At 45.7% G+C, this 16,897-nt stretch overlaps 1 protein-coding gene across 1 annotated transcript in view; it reads left to right on the top strand.

Annotated features, from left to right (window-relative positions):
* Positions 1–647: 647 nt before the first annotated feature.
* The window catches only part of SNTB1 (syntrophin beta 1), a 113,629-nt gene continuing 97,379 nt past the window's right edge, over positions 648–16,897 (top strand). Inside the window, exon 1 of the mRNA XM_041407606.1 lies at positions 648–1,251. Coding sequence (XP_041263540.1) covers positions 729–1,251 — 523 coding nt within the window. The 5' untranslated portion in view covers positions 648–728. The remainder of the gene's footprint in view (positions 1,252–16,897) is intronic.

The following is a 16,897-nucleotide window of genomic DNA, read 5'->3' as shown; positions in this document are numbered from 1 at the left end:
CTGGAGACATTTCCGAAAGGCAACGTAAAAGAGATGCTTTCTCTGAAGCCTGAGCCGGAGCTTCAAGCCCTTTGTCAGGGGCCTATTGTTTCCTAGGAGGGAAGGGAGTATGGGAAAAACTGCGAAACGGGACACGTAGCCCCCAGGAGTTTTTAACTTTTGTAATCAAAGGGCATATAAAAAACAACTAAATGTGCAAAAGTATCCGTCACAAGCACTTAATACCTCCATCCTACAAAGCCGTGAAATAACTCGTATTCTACTTCCATAGAGCTGAAATTTAAGTACCTTGGGGGCCAGCCGTTAGTTTTAATTCACTTTATACAAATATCCCTCGGAATAAAACAGAGTTGGGTTTTCCTTATATCTTCCCTGCCGCTGGTTTCCTTCAGCTCCTCGCTACACCCCACTGCAGACGGCAGCTGCCGGGGCTGGCACCGCCAGATGCCATCACAGCCCGGCTCGGAGGGAGCCGCGCCTCAGCCAGGGATGTCCCTGTCCCACGCCGTGTCCCCGCGGGAGGGGCGGATCGTCCCCGTCCCACTCCGCCCGCGGGCGGTGCCGCCAGGTGCGCCCGCCCCGGCGCGGCCCCGGGGGGGCGGCCGCGGCTCCTCGCCCCACCCCGCCGCGCCGGGAGCTGCCGCCCCCCGGCTGAAGTCCGGTGCCGGCGCGCTGTGCCGTGCCGTGCCGGGGGTGCCGTCACTCGGCGCTTCCAGCATGCTCCTAAGATGGCGGTAGCGGCGGCGGGCGGCGGCGGGGTCGGCCGGGCGCAGCGCAGCGGCTGGCTGGAAGTTTTGGTGCGGGAGCGCTGGCACAAAGTGCTGGCCAACTTGGGCGGCGAGGCGCTGGTGCTGAGCGGCGAGGAGCGCCCCGACGGCGCGGCCCACAACGGGCTGGGCGGCGATGGGACGGCGTGCCGCGGGGCCGAGGGCGGCGGGGGGCCGGCGGCGGTGCGCACCGCCTTCACCGACCCCCCCGAGCAGGTGCCCGAGGCCATCTCCAACAAGAAGCGGTGTGTGAAGGTGCTGAAGCAGGAGATGGGCGGACTGGGCATCAGCATCAAGGGGGGTAAGGAGAACAAGATGCCCATCCTCATCAGCAAGATCTTCAAGGGGCTGGCGGCCGACCAGACCCAGGCTCTCTACGTGGGCGATGCCATCCTAGCCGTGAACGGCACAGACCTGCGGGATGCCACTCACGACGAGGCGGTGCAGGCGCTCAAACGGGCCGGCAAGGAGGTGCTGCTGGAAGGTAGGGAGCGGGGCGGTCCGGCCGTGCGCGCCCGGCAGCGGGGGCTGTGGGGCGGGGCGGCTCGGCTGCCCGAGGGCGGCGGAGCCGAGCCGGGGGCGAGGGGCTGACCCCGCGCATCTCCTGCTGCTCCTCCGTGCGCCTTTCCAGCGCGGAGAGTTCGCAGCCTGTACCCCGCGCCGGGACACTCGACGGCGTGTGTTACGGACTCAGCCCCTCCGCAAGGGATGAGCGGGATCCCGGGGAGCCGGGCTTCAACTTTGCGCCCTCGTATCCGCCGGCGCAGTCCCGCAGCCCCGTCCGTGCGCGGTCGGTGGAGGCTCCGCAGCCCCGTGCGGTCGCGGCGACGGGTCTGCTCCTGGGCTGAGGCTCCCGGTGGGAGCCTGACCGAGCCTCCTGCAGGGTGAGGGATCTTCTGGGTCTGCCGTCAGGACGTTTTCACGTCTTTTCAGCCCAAGAAAGGTGGGGAGGGTTGGGTACTGTGAAAGGAGAGCTTAAAGAAGTGAAGGAACCCCCGCCCCCCCTGCTCCCCTGCCCTTAAGGGAAGGGCTTGGGTGACTTTGCCCTAGTCATCTCGAAACGCCGACACCACCCTCTCTCCAGTTCCTCCTTCCACCACCCTGTTCCCGATCAGGGATGGGGGGTGGGGGCAGAGCGGTTTGAATGAAGCTGGCCGTGCCTCACGGACTCATCAGCCGTCCCTGCAGAGCGGCGCCTTTTCCTTTCTCAAGGGTGACAGAAACAGTTTTGTAAAAGTAGCCTTAGAAATGAAGCTCGGGGGAAGGAGCCAGACGCTGGTGTGCGTGGAGGACACGTGGAGGGAGGTGTCCCCCCAGAACGGGACGGATGTTGGCGGGGAGCAAGTAGAAAAGCAGAGCCAGGTTCCCTCAGACCGCGAGTTCCTGAGGAGAGAGGCGTGTACAAACGTCTAATCCCTGTCTTTTCACAAGGACTAATTAATTTGCTCCACCTGCGAGAATGATCAGCTTCAGAACTGCCCTTGGCGTGTGTGTGATAAAGTGATTACATATTTGCCCACAAGTTCATTTAACCGGAGGTCAATGGCATTTGAGGCATGCTGCAGCGCTGCCTTCCCCTGTGCCATCGCCTTCCTGCGGGCTCTCCCACCTCGCTGTACCTGTAGCCCTTTCGGTACCGCATATTTCTTCACGTGTGTTTTTTTGGTGGTTATTTTGAGGAGCAGAGGAGCTGCTGCTGGCTGGGAGGTGCAGCTGAGGATCAGCCATGAGCAGCCAACTATGGCATAGTTACAGGAAAAGTTTGAAAGGAGAGAAGGTGAGAAGTGTGTTCCATAGTAGTGTGTGCTGAGAAACTCTTTTGTTGTCCCTGTGACAGTGAAAACTGGAGGAGTTAGTGCTCCATGAGGATTAAAAAAGCTGAGGACAATTGTGTCTCCTCTCCCTCTGTGTCAGGCAATACCTGCAGGACCAAAGTGCATCTTGTCTTGCCTCGCTGCAGCTGAATTGATTACAGATATACCCTCTGAAGTATTAATATCAACTTCTCTGGGCATTCTGAAGCGGGGCTGTTGCATCTAAATTTTATCACTGTCTTGTTTATGCAGTGTAAGGACTTTCTGGGGTGCAGCCAGGTAATGGCTGAGCTTTGCTGTGGCCTAATCAGTAATGTATATAGTGTATATAATGTATATAGTGCTTGCAAGTCCCCCTCCTTCTGTGTGGTGCCTGCAGCAGCAGCACCTGAGCACGGTGCTGCTGGGTGAGCCTTAAAAACCCCTCAGTTTTCTTCTGGGCTAGGAGCAGAGATGAAGCTGTTTCAGTGGGGACTCTAAGCACCCTCCTTCACTTCTTTTGACATCACAGCTGTCTTGCATTTCTTTGCTCCATGCTGAGGTGCCTCAGTAGTTGTTTCTGCAATTGAATTTGTAATTTGCAAAATGAGAGTATATTTCAGTAGTGATCTCTGTGTAGAGTTAAAATATTCTGACACTGCACTCGTATTTTGTCCTGCCTTTCTCTCGCTATTTCAGCAGAGTAACCAAACCAAACGTTGGCCCCAGCATGGCCTGGGAGGGCTTCTCCCTTCCGTGGGGACCCACTCCACATGAATGGCTTATGAAAACAGGCAACTTAGAACAATTCTCTGCAATTCTGTTGCCCACTTCGAAGTTCATTCTTCAGCAACAGTGTCTAAAACTAAAGGAAGGAAAATGCAAAAGCTCTTTTTACTCTTTAAAGTATACAAGGGCAACACTTGATTTTCCTTTCCTTACAGACAATGGGATTTTGCCATTTCCTGACTTTTTTTAGATAGTTATATAGGCAAAAAGCAGTCTGTGATGGGGTAGGGCAAGACCCTTGTGCAGGTCCTCTCTAGACTCTTTCTCCAATTCACAGAGCAAAGCCAGCATGTGTTTCCAGGGTCAAAGTGTAAGATTTACATTTTAGGGAGATTCTGAGATTTTTGTCTTCCAGCTCAGGAAAGCCAAATTTACAAAGGCATGGCAAGGTGTAAAGCACAAGAAACACATTTCATGGTGCAGCAGGACTCTTGAGTATTGCCCAATACGTTGTGCATTCCTGGAAAGGGTCTTGCTATTGAGTATTTCCTAGAGGTTGTGGCAGGGAGGATGTGTCCCAGTACACCCAATATCAGAGTGCTGGAGCCTGCCTGTTATATAGTGTCCTGCCTAAAACTGCTTGCTCAGTGGAATGAGGCATTTACCAGCTCAGCACTAAACTGTAGTCTCTCCTGCATTCCTGTGCAGGGAGGAAGGGAGTGGAAAATCCGTCCCCAGGCCTCTGCACCCTGTGTGGGAGGCAGGGCTGGCAGCCGGGTGGGTGGCAGGAGGAGGAAGGTCTGTGAAGAGAAGGAATTAGGCAGTGCCTAATTTTAACACTTGCCCCTTTTCCTGCATTGATCGCTGTCTCTGAGCTGGTGGAAAGAGAGATTTGCTGCGGGGTCAGGGGTGGTGTAGCTGCAGCAGCTGTGCTGATTGGGGGGCACAGCTGTAGGAGAGACCCTACTCCAAAAAATTAATATCCATGCTGCGTTGTTCTGTCTTTTCATTTTCCATCCCTTGTATAATTCACCTACTAAGCTGAAGTTCCTTCTTACAGGTGTGGTCTGTGTAGTTGGCTAGGGTGCCTTAAATCCAGTAGAATTTGGTAAATGGAAGGAAAATAAGGCAACAGGTGATACTGCCTTAAGAGGAGCTGTAAGGCAGAAGGTTCAGGAGGAAAGGGGGCTAATGAGGAGGAAGGACTTGAGCCCTTAGAAATCACTCTGTCTCCTCATCTGCAGGGATGGACCGCTTCTGCCTGCAGGATTTCATTTCCTGTGAGCTTTTCATCACAGCCCGGGTGTGGGGAGCAGAGGGAGTAGGGGTGGGGGTAGCCCTGATGTTGGGCTTGTAAGCCCTGGGTGGCTTCCCAGGTGTTCAGAACAGCAGGATGGAACTGCTCACCAGCATTCAGGGGCAGAGAGAATTTCCCTACGTGAGAGACAAGGCATCCTCCTTGTATAATACATATTTGCAGGTGTGGAAGGAAGTTAGAATTATCCCGACAGCTATTGTTTGTACATATAATTTCCTTGTGGTTCTGTTAAATTTGGGCTTCTTAAATAAGCACTTTAGAAAATCAAGCAGCCCCTCTCGTGCTGTGTGAAGCACATTGCATTCAAGTGACTCTCAGGACACAAAAGGTGTTTGTATTTATCAAAGCATCCTGGGTAAGAGCAGTCCCTTGGTGTGCTCTGCAACCAGGCTGTCTGTGCTTTACTTGTATTCTCTATGTGTTCAGTGAAAAAAATGAAAACTTGAAGTAGCCTATGCTAATGTCAAACAGGACCCCTCTGCATGATGCTGCAGAAAGAAAAAGAAAGAAGAAGAAAAACTGCATTAGTGAATTTTGCTGTCTTTCTGCAGGGTATTTTTCCCTGACTTGTTTAATATATGTGGGTGAGCTAGTAGTGATGGTGGTGGAAGGTACGTACTGGGAAAAGGAGCATCTTCTTAGTGTTGCTAGAATTTTAGTGGTTTTGAATGATTCCCAGTTAACTCAATTGCAAGGTTTGTGGAGAAGTGTTTTTTGGCAGCCTCCCTGAGTTTGCATGAATTTCCCACTGAGAGGCATCCCCCTGCACAGTGAATTTTAGCATATGGATAGTAGCCTGTAGTCATCTTCCGTGGCATTCTTGGGACTAAGGCACAGCTTTGAAGCAAAGTAAGAATAAGCATCGTGCAGTTTGTACTGTAGTAACATGTATTATTTTCCAAACAATATTTCTGTAAGAATTGTAAGGATTCCCCTCTTCCTCCTACCTGTTTTTAATTTTCTCTGGGTGAAGCAAAGCAATTGTATCTGTGTGAATTACATGTTGAAATAGTATAAAATAGGTATGGGTTTCTTGTTGGCTGTAGTTTTCAATCTTATCTGGTTTTGTGTTTCTCTCAGTAAAGTAGTGATGACAGGAGATTTCTGAGGGATAACAAAATACAGTATTTATCCAGAAAGTGAGTCTCCTGCAAGTCTGGAGGAAAAATGAGGCCGAGGGCACTTAATAAATGCATATGTGGCATAACTAGTTACTACAGTCAGGGCTGTAAATATCAGTGATTTCAAATTGTATGAATAGTTATTTTTTATACTTCTAGTATAAGTATGGACAAAACACTTTATAAATTTTTTTTTTGAGGGGGGGCTTATTTGTACCAGCAAATATGCAGTTAGGGAAATGCTGTATATTTAAAAGCTGTATATTTCATGACTCATGTAGCTGCCCTTTGCACACATTAGTTTGAAAGTGAAATTGAAAGGGAAAGGAGCAGGTAATCTTATTCTAAGTGTCCCAGGTCTAAGCAGTTCCTGAGAATCTCAGTTTTGATTGTTTAAGCTGCCTGCAGCTGATGGGGAAGGTTGAGTGGCAACAGTTGATGTGTTTTTCATTGATTAGATTAGATTACAGGCTAATTTAGCAGTCCCGACAGCCTGTATTACCTTTCACAGATAAAAATCAGTACATCCTCTTTGCAGTAATTCTTGTATGAGTCCTCTGTCTCTGTTACTCTAAAGAAAATAAGGCACTTGTGAGCAACACATTCCTGGATTTATTTGGACCAAGTGCAGGGTGCCCTGTCAACCCACCCTGGGAATCATATACTAAGCCCTGTAGAAGCAACTTACTACCATCTCCTTAAGGGTGTTTAGAAGATTAAATATGTCTAGAGACTTGGGATTCAATTGTACATACAGATTAAACATATTAAGTGTCATTAGAAAAGAAAAAAGCATGTTTTAAAATCCCAGTAGTAATTTCTTTGTGAAAATGAAATTTAAATCCTGGTATAACTTTTTAAAGAATCTTTAAACCATGAGAGTAAAATTGAAAACTGAAGGCTTCTGCTATGGATAATAAAACAATGTTTTGTATCTTAATTTTGCTAGGTCAGGTGCCTTTTCTCTGAAGGCCATTTCCACCCTCTCAGGACAGCATTTTTACACAAGTGATGCCAGGGGCACTGGCCTCTTCCCAGCCCTGCTGCCCACTGGGTTTGGGTCAGGGATGCTCACTGCATGCCTGTCCTGAGGGAGCTGATGTGGAGTGTCCTGAATTGAAACCAGTTTGGATTTGGGACAGCCCAGCTTAGGTGCTGATCCCAATAGATTGATGGTTTCAGGTGTTAACTGGGAATGAGTTTTAACTTTCTTTTATTCTCTTAATCTCACTGTGTCTATAATACATGGTGTGGAACTTGCCCTGCTAGTAATGTGTCTGTAAATTTGGCTGTGGTATAGCATCTGTTTGTGTTCATTCAGAGCTCATAAGTATTGGAGAGTTTGCTCTATTTGTAACCTGTACCAGTAGTCAGTCTGCTTCCAGGCTTTAAAAACACATTATTTCCATTCCATTTTTCTAATTTAGATTTCTGATCATAGGATTATTTTGTTCTTTATTCTGCAAGATTATGTTGCCATGGCTACTTGTTAGAATTGGTACAGCTACTTCAGTAGAAGGGAAATTGGAGGAAACAGTAGTTCAAGAGAGCAATAGCATAAGTGAACAAAATGTGATGAGAACAAAGCTGTCCCAGTACAGCGTGGAAGACTCTGGCTTTCCAAGCCTGAAACAATTCCTCAAGCATCTCAGAAAAATAATTGGTGATGAAGGGATGGTAGCAGTATTTCTAGAATGCGCAGAAAATCCTTTAGCTACTTATCATACAGAGTTTTGAGTAGCCCATAGAACTTGGCTTTGCTGTCTTTGACATGGAGGTGAGCCAGGTTCTTCTCTTAGCCCCTCCCAGCCCCACATTGGTGTCACAGCAGCTGTAGCTGGTGGGAAGTGGGCTTCACTTGGCTCAACTATGTCCTCTCTCCAATCCTTGAACTGTCGAGCAGAGAAAAATACTTCTGCCAGCATAAGGTGTGCCTGTGCTAAGGTCTTTAGCAGGACATCTATTCTTAGGGCAATCAGGGACAGCACTGTACTGTTATGGCAGATTGGGAAAGAGTTAAGACTTGGAACAGGAGGAATAAATTGACTTGTTTTGGCAGAGGCAAGTCGTTGTAAAGATGAGAAGGAACATAGGGGAGTGGCAGCATTTGGTACATGCCTTGAGGAATGTCACTGCAAGCAAGGCAGTTTGAAGGTGTTCAAGGTGAGGCTGATTTGGGCTGGAAGCGTCTGTGAGACACTACAAAGGATGTAGAAAGCATAGAGTGCTACTTGTCATTGATGCTACCTGTGGGAAGGTGTGTTGTGAGCCTCCTTCATAAGTGTGTCAGCTGCTGTTTTGCAGGCCTGGGAAAGCTGCTCTATGAGACCATATCTCTGTGCTTTAAAAGATGGTTAATAGCTCAGCCTACTGGCATCCAGCATCTTGCAACGTCTCAGAGTCCAGCAACACTGTATAATGAACAGGGACACAAATGTTTGCTTGTGGGGGAAGTTGGGAAAAGACAGAATTGGTTTGTTCATCATCTCATTAGCCATCAAAACATAATTTTTTCCAGAACATAAGTTAATACACTTGTTTAAAAAAGGTTTAATCAGCTGTGACTAGTTCTTCAGATTGCTTCAACACTAGGTACTGCCTCGCAGTTAGGTTAAGTTTGTTCCTTAACATAAATTTGAGGGACAAAATTTCCACATAACTCTTTGGCAGATACGGATTTCTGACTGCTGCTTCTGTGCACTTCTGTTACAGTCTGGCTTTAATTTTGTCTGTCTAGAACTTGAACTACTGAACTGGTTACAGCTCTGTTGCACATATGCTAAGGGCACAACAAAGTAGGTCACTGCTAAAGAGGCACATCTGTACTGTACTGTTGGGTAAAATGGAGTTTTTAATTGTAAGGAAATGAGCCAGAAAAGTAGATGTGGAAAAACTGTCTCTGATTAGAAATGATTAACATACAGCACATTCCTTCTAAAAACGTTACACAGGTTTTTGCTGAACTGTTGGAAGTTGTGCTTGTTGGCACAGCTCTACAAGTCAGCAGAACTAAAGCTGTGGCTGTTTATTCCTCTCTGCTTTGGGATATTTCCTTCTGAAGATGACATGTATTTGAGCAGTGAGGCAGCTTCAAGGCAGCACACAGGTGAGTAACGTGTGTGTGTGTGCATCTATATGAACAGCTTCTGTTCACTTTAAAGGCAGACTGAAAATTGGTAAATTCCTGATATGGTGTAAGTACCTGAGAAACAGATTTTTTTTTCCAAGTATCAGAAAACTAGAAATATATCCTAACATAAAAATAAAATGTAAAAATCAGTATCAGAATATAAATTATTTTCTGGCAAAGGAGACACAACTTACCTGATTTACTTCAGCAGGTAACATGATCTCTTGGAAATATTTGTCAGCCTCATGTGCCCTTTCAGGGAAATGGAACCATTAGTTAAACTTTATGTTCCATTTGCCATAGGCACATACAGCTGGTGCAGTACCTATTTTGGCTTTTAACATAATCAAGAAGTTATGTGAGAGCATGGAAGAGCTACACCATGGAAATAACGTGTCTTCACTTTAGTCGGAATTATTTCAAGAACAGCTATTTCCAGGATTATTTACTATATTGACATGTATTTAAACTGCCATTGGCTCTGATTCTGCAAGAGGAGCAAGAGACAGCTGTGTGAATGTGCTGGAGAGGTTTAGAGTTATCCAACATGTATCTTATGAGGCTGCTTTAAGCTAATAGTTTTAACTCAGACAGTGAAAGTTTAATCTGTTTATCCTGGGTTTTGGGCTTTAGTCCCCATTAAACAGCCTGGAAAGACAAAGCTAGCAGAGGGACTAGCAGGATTTTTGCGGCAGATGTGATTTCCCTTATAGCAGGCAGCTTCCCTTTGGCCTTACTCTTCCCAGGTAGAAGCCAGAAGGATCCTTCTCTTGCTGATGTGAAGCCAAAGGAGGTATTTAAGTAGTGGATGTTCAGAAATATTTTCCAGGAATAAGGTGAGCAGGATTTGCCTTCAGTACCTGTGGCTTGATTTCTTTGTGCGGTTTTTTGTTTGATTGATCTTTCTGTGTTTTGGGGGATACTTATTTGGGTTTTTTGTTTGTTTTTGTGGGGTTTTTGTTTTATTTGGGGCTTTTTTGTGGAGGATGCTGTGAACAGAAAAAAAGGTCTCCAAATTACAATTGTTTTCCAAAGAATACATTATTCTTGGTAACTACCTGTCCCTTTTAACCTACTTGTCCTCTCTCAATCAGTGATAGACTTTCCTGGTGCCCAGTCTCCTCCTCCATCTGTGATAGGTGGCTGGGATCAAGAAGTGTCTACAGAGACCCAGCAGGATTCCTACCACATAAATATATACTTGGGCAGAAAGACACAGACCATAAGATGTGTTTACATCATACATACTTCTGTAATGAACAGTCCCATCAACAGGTATTCCTTGTTTGGTGCTTGACCTTCATATGTGCTCAGAGCCAGCCTGGCAGCTTTAGGCTGCTGGGGCTTTGCCAGGTCTGGAGAGGCTGAGCTGATGCCTGTTACCCATTGGGTCTCTATGCTTTTAGGCTGTTGTGGTGTGCTGTTCTAGCTCAACACTGCAGAGGTTGTGGAGTCTCCCTCACTGGAGATATTCAGGAGCAGTCTGGATGTAACCCTGTGCAATGTGCTCTAGGGAGATCCTGCTTAAGGAGGACACATACCCCACCGGTGGTCCCTACCAGTCTTAACTGTTCTCTGATTCTGTGATTCTTGCTCTGTATCTCAACTCTGGGAAGACTTTTCCAGAGCTGGGGATGTGGCTGTTTGTGAGCTCTGCCATATTAGAGTCAGGGAGATGCGCTTATGCAAGGGAAGGTAAGCAAGCTTCAAGCTGGAATGACTTAGATGTTGACAACAGGCTCTTCATTAAGAGCTCCAGGTGTTATTACTGTGTTTTGCCCAAATTAAACTCTTCTAGATTTTAGAAGTTTAGGTAAATGGCCAGTCAAACAGTTAAGATAGCCCAAATTTTTTAAGTCCTGAGCACAGTGGTAAGGAGTGATGCAAGCAATGCTTAAACCAGATGAAAGACCTAAAGATCCTGCAGATGTCTCAGCTAATAAGCTTGAAGCCACTATTGCTCTCATGGCTTTTGTTACCTTTCCTTTGCAGGAATAGTGGTTGGGTTGCAGGCTGATGCTCTTGGGATGTTTGTAAGACAGAGCTCTCATCTAGCTCTGGGGGCAAAATCTCTATTCCTGTCTTGAAAGAGGTAAAAAACCTCATGGCAACTTGAGTCTTCATGTTTGTGAAATGCTGGAGAAGTGTCAGGCCAAAAGCAGCCATAAAAGCAAATAACCTTTCAATATGGGAAGAATGCAAATGAAGGCAACTGGTTTTAAGAAGCTCCCTGTTGTTCAGTGAACGGCTGTCTGTATAAATAAGCCAGACCTACGTGATGTGTGAGAACAGGTCATAAAGAAAGCATTGAAGTAACAAACCAGAGGAATTTCCACTTAACATGTTAAAATCAACCCTGAAAGTTTCCATTAAGGAGAGTCATAAATTGAAGTTCTAAGAGATGGCATATAAAATATTCCTGAAACTAAAAATGATCATCTGACAGTTTTATGTTTCCCTTTCAGTCTGTTATATCTATTTTAATAAACATGTGGGATAGATTATCAAAGGAGCAGCACTTTTTTTATGAAGTCTTGAGGAAATAAATAGTGAGTACGGGCAATTTATAAATTACACCAAATAAAAATAAACTGAAATTGATTGTGGGCTTTGCCTGTGTTCGGACTGCATTGCTAGAATCATTCTGTTGATCTTGTTTTATATATGTATTGAACTTTTCTGTTAGGCATACCGTGAAATGTTAGTATTTAATGCTTGAGTTTTCGTTCAGGTACTGCCAGAGCTTTTTGTCTATGTGCATAAATAGTGTTAAGACCTTAGGGAGGTTTCAGAGTTCACTCTTGTTACAAAAGACTGGGGAACAAATACCTTTTGGTTTTTGAAGGAGGAAAGGAAGGGCTAACTTGAAAACACACAGGTTTCTGTGGGAAATTTTATGATGTTTCAATTTGAGATAGCATTTTATATCTAAAAGTTAATCAATTGTCTTTGAAAATGCTGACTTGAACTTGCATTTAAAACCTTTTATAAGTAGAATTTTCTGTGTAGAAGAGCAGAGAATTACCCAGTGTACCATCTCCTCATAGAAAATTTTTGCGGTCACATCACATTTATCACAGGGAATTCTCATAGCCAAAAAGTTTTGACCAACTCAATGTAGTAATTTGTTCCCATTTTGTTAAAATACAGGTAGTTTCAATAAGTGCAGGTATTTATTCAGTTCTTGGAAAATTTAGACATGCTGTTCTCCTTAATCACTTTGTTTTGTTACTTTTCTATCAATATGCACACTGTATGAAGTGGATAAGGATGTATATTTGGTATGAGCCAAGACAAATATGCTTCCAGTAGAGAAGTCACAAGTGATACATTATATGAATTCCTGTAAGACATTTACATTTGATCTTTTCAGTTAGTCATACTTTTGGGGGAATGCTTCCTTGTTTGTCTAAAACTCTGGAAACCTTGAATACAGGAGGAAATGAGGAAGAGACTTCTCAGGTCTCTAAAACTTGCATAAAATAGCTCTTTTAGGTGTAATTTTAATATCTTCTCGATGCAGCTGTAAATGAAGTTGGTCTCACTACCTTTTTAGCGTTTTCTGTATTAAAGACTTCATGTAGAACTCTGTATGTGAAGGAATCAAGTTAATGAAACCATAAAGGCTGGGAAATTATTTCTGTGGGGGAATATGCAATGTATTATTTAGTTTCTTTTTTTTTTCTTTTTGCTTTCTTTCTGTTCACTATTGCATTGGCTGATGTTGGTTTAGGAATGCCTTGAAGTGTAGTTGCTAAATTCCAGAGCTGACCTAGCCCTGGTGTGGGCACAGCTATAAATGTCTGTCAGCAAATGTCATAGGCACAAGGTGCAGGTGGGCACACGCAGCTTGCATGCATGTTGTGCACGCATTTGCTCATATCCAAGACAGAATTTGTTTGTTCTCAGGGCAATGTAGATTTAGTTAATTGTTCTTTGGAAACAGAGTCTTGATTGTACCTGCTCTGGAGGAGTCTCAGGGTTGATTAATTTGCAGAAATGCTTTACAGGAGGCTACACCTGCAACTGTGGTTTTTCTCAGGGTCTGTGTTCCCCACCCAGACCCTACTGTCCCTGTCCAGTTGTCTGTGGCTGAGCCTCTGGTGGTGAGGCAGTGATGGCCAGGCTGGTGGGGACAACCTGCCCTCTGCTAGAGAGTGCCAGGAAGGGGAATCAGCGTGGAGCAGGAGGTGGGAGAATGAAAGCCACCTTGTCTTCAAGCTGGCATGAACTTTCCCATTAATTTCCATGGGATTAGGATATTTTTTAGCAATAATGACATAAATCACTGATGGGGACAAATGATGCTGATACAGCTTTATTTTTTCCCCAACACCTACTGTATCAGTTCCCCTTTAAAATAGCATGGACAGCTCTTTGGTCCTGGCTGGGTGGCTCACCTGGCTGGCTTTCTGCTCCGAGCTGTCCATGGAGTCTCTGTTACCCTGGTGCTTTACTGTGCCCAGCAAACCTGGCTCCATACTCTGCCTCCCCAACCTCGTCTGGCTGTCCCTCCTCCCTTCCCACTCCTTCAAACACTGATGAGTAAAAGCTTAGTAAAATACATCTGGCAGCAGTACAGTCTCCAAGTTCAGCCATTTCATGCAATAATAATTGATTAAACAATTGTTGTTTCTTTATTTACAGGTCTGTGCTAATCGCAAAGGTCGAATAGCTCTGCAGAGTCACCTACATGCTTAAGTTGTGGGTACTTGTATTAAATTAGAAAATATCAAAATGTTTCTTCTACAAACTCCCTGCTTTCCCTTAAATTCCAGGGTGACAGATCAACAGCTTTTCAAAGGATATTTCAGGTCTTCTTTCTCCTTCAGAGCTAAGCCCTGACCTCTTCAAGAGCAGAAATACACTAAAAACAATGTTTCACTGGAGCAGAAAGCGGTCACTGTTTGTGGAGACAACAAAACCAGTTTCAGGTGGGGGCTGGTTTATGAAGTTTTTTTTTTTTTCTAAAAAGCTGCACCCAGCAGAGATTTGACCCCTTTCCTTTTGAACAAGAGGTTTGTAAGTGCCCTCACGCCATCTCTGTAGAACTGTCCATGCATAGATGATTTTCCAGGAGAAATTTGAGTTTGTAATTGCCTTGGTGCCATTTCAGTATATAGCACCAGACTCTGACAGTCATCAGAGCTGTTCTGGGTTTGCAGAGTACACCAAGCCCAGAGTCTCTGCGTGGCTTGCCCCTAACCCAACAACACAATGTCCCTCACCCCGCTGGGTTTTCTGGATATCATTTGCCTTCTTTCTGACTTCTGACTGCATCATTTAGGATGCGAGGCAACAGCAGCAAACATTTGATATTTATCGGCCTGATTATGCAGGAAAACCTGCAGTTGTAGCTGCACAAGTAACTGCATAATGAAACCCTTGGCTTGCTGGCTTTGTCCAGGCTGCTGCTGTGTGTGTGAGCGCTGGCAGAGCCCTGCTGGGGATGAGCAGCGCTGCCGGGCAGGCTCCATCAGCTGCTGATGGCTGCCTGGCTAACAGCCAGGCCTGATGGGTTTCCTTGTCCCTAAAGAGGTGCAAATTTGTGACCACAGTTTAAGAGTGATTGAAGAGTGACAGAATTGGTATCATCACAAGAAAGTTGAAGCTGCAAGTCTGTATTTTGTGCCTGAGGTCTCAGGGGAATTTGGGTTAGCTCAGAAGTCCTGAGGTCTCCGGGCCTGGAATGAAACATGATTACCTTGTGGGGTTTTTTATTTTAAATATAGGCATCGTTAGAAAACATGGAGATTTGAAGCTAAGCCATAATGTTAAACCTGTAATCATAGCTTTGGAGGGTGCTGCAAAGAAATCTCTTACAGTATTACATGAAGAATACGCAGTTAAAATATAGTAGCTGATTCTGAAAAGTCAAACAAGACACAGCTCTGCAATAATAATGCCATGTATTTTGAATGTTATTTCCTTTATAAATGATGGAATAACAAAAATAAATCTGATTCAACGGCACTTCAGCTGCAATGCCCCTGGCATTGATTCCTCTGGGGATCAGTTCTGGTGGAAGGACCTCTGTGGTACAGCTTGAGCCCTCTGAAGAGCCCTGCTGAAGGACATCTGTGTGTGAGCCACAGTGGCCAAGGAGGCTGGAGAAAAGAGGTCCTGTTAGTCTGCTTGCTCTGGGGATGGGAGTGGTTTACAGAGTCATAGAATTGTTTAGGTTAGAAAAGACTCCATTTGAGTCCAACTGTTAACCCAGTGATGCCAAATTCACGACTAAACCATCCCTACATTTCACATCCACACATCTTTAAATGTATTCAGACATGGTGACTCCACTACTTGCTTGGGCAGCCTGTTCCAGTGCTTGATAACTCCTGTGGAGAAATTTTCCATACTATCCAATCTAAACTTCTCCTGGCACTATCTCAAGCCATCTCTTTTTGTCCTGTTACTTGGGATAAGAGACTGGCCCCCATCTTGCTACAAACTCATTTTAAGGACTTGTACAAAGAAATAAGATTTCCCTTGAACCTCCTTTTCTCCAGGCTGAGTACCCCCAGCTCTGTCAGTCGCTCATCATCAGACTCCTGCTCCAGACCCTTTCCCAGCTCCTTTACCTTTCCTTGGACATGCTTCTGTCCCAAATCCACCTTCCACCATGTCCCTGTTCAGTATCGTAGGTGGTGAAGGGGATGGAGCCTGGGAGCCCTGGGAGGCACTGTCAGCCCCCCTCAGACCAGCTTTCCTTCCAGCTGCCTTGTGCTGTGGCTGGATCCATGGTTTCTATGCACAGGTATTTCCTGAAAGTAAGAGAGGCCCTGCAAACAAAAATATTCTCCTCTGTAGGCTGAAGCGGGGTGGGCAGGCAGCAGGGCCAGGCAGAATGCTCCAGCCTGCTCTGCAGTGTGTGTGTAGGTGTGTGTAGGCTGAGGTTTAGTGTGTACAGGTTTCTCTGTCCACGTCCTGATTCTGTAACTACACAGATGAGGATGACCTTTGCATATATAATGTCTTTCATGTTGATTTCATTAAGGCTAAGTTTGGGTGAGGATATGCAAGAAGAAGAGCTATGACTTTGTTTTCTTTCTCCTGTGGGCACACGAGTGCTGATTGTACTATATAAAGCTGCTTGCTGTTGAGCCTGTCCCCGTTCAAGGTGAGGAGAAAAAGTGTTCATGTTTTTATTATCATTCCTCCCCCCCTCCCTATGCTGCACCAAAACAAACAAGCAAATGGTAGCAGTAGCCAAGGAGAGAAGCAGCGTTTTGCAGATCATAGCTTTTTCTGCTAGGAAACACGTAGCCGTGTTTAACTTCTTTTTAAAGAGTGGAAATGTTCAATATACAAATTAAAATCCAGTTTACACAGTTGAGATTTCCACGAGCACTTCACACAAGTGTTCTCAAAGTGCAGTGTTTGAAATAATGACATTTGCTAGGAACAGTCTTGGGGGAAGTGGGACAAGCCCTGTATTTGTACCCTTCCCCCTTTGACGCCAGCCTGTGTCAGCCAGGGCTGCGGCCAGCTCTGAACAGATCAGCCTTTGTGTCCCCAGCACAAACATCCCTCTTCTTTCTCAGGGAACGGGCAAAATGGGTTCTAACCAGCACAACCAGCTGTTTGCATCTTGTTGGGCAGCAGCAGAGAGACAAGTGGCTCCTCTGTGTCCCTGTTCAAATGCTGCTACAGAGCGAGCTGTCGAGCAGGCAGTGAAACAGCTTAAGTCTTTACAAGCGAAAGTTTAATATCGCCTGTGAGGAGCTTCAGCTATGTCACAAGACTCCCCAGCTTGCTCTGCACAAGTTTTCTGCTCTGGTTGGAGTCTTGGAGCTGCTTCAGTGCCCTAGTGCTCTGAGTGGTGCAGAGGTGCATTAGTGCCCAGCAAAGCCGCTGCTGGTCATTTCTTCCCTTGGCAACTTAAATCTTCAAGTGTTTAGTGGGAATAACTTAAAACTTACAAAAGCCGGTAACAACGCCTACCCTTGTTACTTCAGAAGGTGTGCCCTTGTGAAATTTTGGAGGAGATCTGCAATGATGTAAAAAGTCTAATTTTATTTAGTCTTTATATGATGCCT

Source organism: Onychostruthus taczanowskii, unplaced genomic scaffold, assembly GCF_017590055.1.
Source record: "Onychostruthus taczanowskii isolate IOZ18803 unplaced genomic scaffold, ASM1759005v1 scaffold27, whole genome shotgun sequence".
Classification (NCBI taxonomy): domain Eukaryota; kingdom Metazoa; phylum Chordata; class Aves; order Passeriformes; family Passeridae; genus Onychostruthus; species Onychostruthus taczanowskii.
This window is presented reverse-complemented; position numbering and strand designations above follow the sequence as displayed.